This window comes from Rosa rugosa, chromosome 4, assembly GCF_958449725.1.
Source record: "Rosa rugosa chromosome 4, drRosRugo1.1, whole genome shotgun sequence".
Lineage (NCBI taxonomy): Eukaryota > Viridiplantae > Streptophyta > Magnoliopsida > Rosales > Rosaceae > Rosa > Rosa rugosa.
The window spans coordinates 32,103,800-32,108,327 of record NC_084823.1 but is presented as its reverse complement, the minus strand read 5'-3'; the positions used below and the strand labels follow the sequence as shown (position 1 = coordinate 32,108,327).

The window sequence follows — 4,528 nt, the reverse complement described above, 5'->3', positions numbered from 1 at the left end:
GATTCAATATCATTCAATACCATATATTTGTTGTTATAGTTAACTAACCCTTTATTATTCTGCTGTCTATGTTTATTTTCTTCTTGAGATCAAGACATATATTAATATAGATGAGCTACATATTGTATATAGCTCTTAGGGTTTCTGTGACAGAAAACGTGAAGCTCTTGGGTTCTCTAATCATAAGGTTGGCTGCCCTATTACATGTTTTCTCGATCACGTAGTAAAACTCTCGAAATTAATATATATTTTTTTCCTTTACCAACTGATGAAAGGAGTACGTCATCATTTTATATGCTCGGGCAGTGATACATATAAGAGGGGTCAATTTAGAAAGTTGAAATGAGCAACATTGTTTTAAGACATGATTAACAAAGAAACCCTAACGAAAGTCATAAATTAAGACGCAAAGTTTCAAATTTATACGAGTAAAGATTACATTAATGAAAGCTAGACATTCAAAATACTGGTTGATCCGAATAGATCACACTTGATCAAAGGTTGGTTGAGATAATCTGAAGTTCTCAACATATAACGAAGGTGATCAAATCAAACAGAATAAATCAGATTGGCAATTGACACGCACAAGCTAGCCTTTCAATCCTTGCAGTTAATTTGGTTTGATTTGTAAACTAATTAAAACTCCAAGGACATGCACAACTGAAAGTGTTAAACTTAAGTGACTTGAGTGGAAATCCAGCAAAATCAGCTACTAAAGTGTCCTTAAGAACTAAACTAAAACCTTCGCAAAGAGAAAGAAAAACAAAACTAAAAATATCTTGTCACCTTTTGCATGAAGACACTACGTAGGAGACAAAATCACAACAGAAGATAATGTTACCCTTTTAGTAGAGTGGTTAGAGCAGTTGAAGAAAGAATGTCCCCTTGTTTCTCTCTTCAACATTTAGATAAAGAAACCATGCTTCCTCTACTCACCGACTACCCAATATTCCTCTAATCTCATTGAACAACAATGAGGCCACAGCCCTCATCAAAGCCTTGGAGACCATTCACAGCCAAGTATTGCTGCTCGGCTGAAGACCAGACATTCTTTGGCAATTTCAGCAGGCCCTGCAGGCCTTCGAGATCAGATTTATCAAAGGATGGTCCTCAGCTACCCTCGTTCCGGCGACTGTCTTTCTCTGATCTCAGTCGTTCTTCCTCGACGCGTATCATGGATGATCTTGCACAGTCTTTCGGGTCTGAGTTGCATGATTTTCAGCTGAGCGAGCTGCGTGGTATAACTCATGATTTCTCGAGTAACTTTTTGTTGGGGGAAGGTGGATTTGGAACTGTGCATAAGGGCTATGTAGATGAGAACTTGAGGCAAGGTTTGAAGCCACAGGCTGTTGCTGTTAAGCTCCTGGACATTGAAGGCTTGCAGGGACACCGCGAATGGCTCGTAAGAATTTTAATATTAATTTTATCCTTGTTTTTACTTATTTGGAAATGATGCTTTCCCTTTTTACTACACTTCAAAAAAATTTCCGGTTCGAAATTATCTCAATAAAATAGTAGTTTTGTCGATTAACCTAACTCTTTAATCACACACGCAATTTTATGAATATGATATAAAACTAAATAGCACACCTAATCTTGCCAAGATTGTTCATTTTGTTCACATGTAACTTGTTTATTGCAGGCAGAAGTGATATTTCTTGGGCAGCTGAGGCACCCACATTTGGTCAAATTAATTGGCTATTGTTGTGAGGATGAAGAAAGACTTCTGGTGTATGAGTTTATGTCCAGAGGCAGCTTGGAGAATCACTTATTCAAAAGTGAGTTTAGGGTTTTACCTCTTGTTATATGTTGTATACACTTACCATACTTATGCCTCCATGCCACATAGTGCCTAGGGGCCGGGGTCAGTACTTACATTTTGTTTTATTACCAACCATAGTTATTTTGCTCTTCTCTTGTTTATTTCAAAGAAAATGGTAAAAAATGTTTGATAAAATATCTCGCAAAAACAATTTATAAAATGATGGTAAGTGGTCCATACATAATCACTTTATTTATCTCAACAATATATAAAAGTTTATTTATACTTGACGAAGATAAATTTTCATCTCCGTCACTGCACTTGGTTTCATCTTCTTCACTGTACTTACATTTGATTGACTACAGGGCTTTCAATATCATTACCATGGGGTACAAGAATAAAGATCGCAATAGGAGCAGCCAAAGGCCTTGCTTTCTTGCATGATGCCGAGAAGCCAGTCATTTATCGGGATTTCAAAACTTCAAATGTCTTGCTAGATTCTGTATATTTCCATATGAACACTTCCCTTTTATCAGCAAAACTTTTGCCTCCTTTGAATTCCCGAAGGTCTGATTAACAATATTTGTCGTGTGTTTTATCTGGACCTGATAGGATTTTACGGCAAAACTGTCGGATTTCGGACTTGCAAAGATGGGACCTGAAGGATCAGAAACACATGTTACAACAAGAGTAATGGGTACATATGGCTATGCTGCCCCAGAATACGTCTCTACAGGTACCATAATTTAAGCGTTCTACATATTCTTGTTCTTTCAGAAAGTATTCTACCAGAAACCAAATTTGTTTGTGGTACTGATGACTATAACAACTAATGTATGACTAAAATGCATTCAACATTTCATTGTATTTCAGGGCAGTTGACAACAAAATGTGACATATACAGCTTTGGGGTGGTGCTACTAGAATTGCTTACTGGAAGAAGAGCCATGGACAAATCAAGACCAAAGAGTGAGCAGAATCTCATTGATTGGGCAAAACCTTACCTCACTAGTACTAGAAGGTTACGCTACATTATGGACCCGAGGCTTGCCGGACAGTATTCTGTGAAGGGTGCGAAGGAGATTGCCCTTCTGGCATTACAATGCATAAGTTTGAGCCCTAAAGACAGGCCAAGGATGCCAACTATTGTTGAAACCCTAGAAGTCGTGCAACTTTTGAAGGACATGGCTGTGACACATGGGCATTGGCCGGCGTCGCCCAAATCCAGTAGAAATGGGGTTTTTGGTGCTAAAGCTAGAATTGATGGAAATAAAGTTGCGTATATCAGGAAATCCACTGCGGCTACAACAGTAACTCAGAAATCTTGAGCAATATATTACTCAAGGCTTTATATATTCTAGTGTAACATAGAAAGTGTGTGTGCATTGTTATTAAAACGCAACGTTTGAATCCGAGAGGCATGTTAAGTTGCCCATGTAAATATATAAAACATTGCAATATATATATCGCCTTTATATATACTACCTAGCATCTTCGCATCTGCTTGCTCTCCCATAATTGTTCCTCAATTGTGGAATGATCCAAATTTTTGCTAAAGCATCCCTATAAAGTTTACCTCTTACAAAAGGAAAACAAATGTCGTTGAAAGTCAAAGTTTTCTGTGGCACTACATCGCCGTGATCCCGAGCCAATAAGAAACCGACATGTCACAAATGACATCCCGATAACTCATTAACTCGAAACCGCAAGGCCTTTTGAGTTTTAGGTTGTTGGTTTACAAAACATTTTTAAATGAGCAAATCATACTAGTAATCCAAAGACTTGAGCGGAAGTTAAAATGAGCTATAGGCCTTGGGCACACAATCAAAGCCCAACATGAGATATTTACAACTAAACTACAATAACATGAGGGACACGCCCTAAGGTTGCAGGTCTCTCTAATTGAATAGCAAACAAACAGAAAGTAAATGAATTGGACACCTTCAAAATCCGAACGAAAACGCTAAGACCTTTGTTTCATAAAGTTAAACAAAGTATGCCAAGCCAACCACGTGCCTCCATTTCCTGCTCCTCGACCACTGATGTAGGACGAGAATGGACCCGATTCAATCAGAAAACCATAAAAGTAAAGAAGCGGCATAGAATCAAGAAAAGTGATTGGAAAATAGGTAACTCACGTGTAAAGAGGTTATTAGCTGCTGGAATATTCAAGAAAAATTGGTTTTGGACTTTTCGGGTTTCTCGTGCGAAAAGTCAGGTTTTGATTTTGAATCAGATTTGACTAACTTTTGGGCAGAATGTCCGTTTGAGACGCACAATACCTTTCCAGAATGGGAACGACGAGATCTTCAAGACTCACTTTAGTGAGCCCTAACGGATTTAGGCCAAAATATGTCGTTTTAATTATCCGATTCGGGATTTAATATTTTAAGCTAGTTTTGCATTCTTTTTATTTTAGGTTTTCTAGTTTGTTTTGTTTTTACCCATGGGCTTTAGGGTTCAATGTTAGTTGCCCTAGGGTTTTATTTCTCTTATTTAAGCAGCCGTATGTGGCTGCAGAACGCATCTATTATCTTTTATCAATAAATTTGAGATTATTCTCTTTTTATCTCTGGTGGACTCCAGAATCTTTGCTTAGGTTTATTGCTGGTAATCCTAGTTTATCAATCCGATCATTCCGTCTGCGTCAACCACATGCTCAGAACCTGCACACTGTTATAGGGAGCTTTTGTCCTCGCTTGCCTAATAAGGGCCGACCCTACCACGCTAGGTTTGAAAATAATATACTTGAAAAGTATGTATTAC

General features: G+C 37.9%; 1 protein-coding gene across 1 annotated transcript; it reads left to right on the top strand.

Moving 5' to 3' along the window:
• Positions 1-868: 868 nt before the first annotated feature.
• LOC133707052 (probable serine/threonine-protein kinase PBL15) lies at positions 869-3,238 on the top strand. Its single transcript, XM_062132594.1, has 5 exons — positions 869-1,402; positions 1,643-1,778; positions 2,128-2,264; positions 2,375-2,498; positions 2,636-3,238. Exons 1-5 carry the CDS (start codon positions 974-976, stop codon positions 3,088-3,090), a joined length of 1,281 nt encoding a protein of 426 aa, XP_061988578.1. The 5' UTR covers positions 869-973; the 3' UTR covers positions 3,091-3,238.
• The last annotated feature ends 1,290 nt before the right edge of the window (positions 3,239-4,528 follow it).

Coding starts and splice junctions, on each gene's coding strand:
- LOC133707052 (XM_062132594.1), top strand. CDS start 974: ATGAGGCCACAGCCCTCATCAAAGCCTTGGAGACCATTCACAGCCAAG. Junction 2,265..2,374: donor CAAATGTCTTGCTAGATTCT/GTATATTTCCAT, acceptor TGGACCTGATAG/GATTTTACGGCAAAACTGTC. Junction 2,499..2,635: donor CCCAGAATACGTCTCTACAG/GTACCATAATTT, acceptor ATTGTATTTCAG/GGCAGTTGACAACAAAATGT.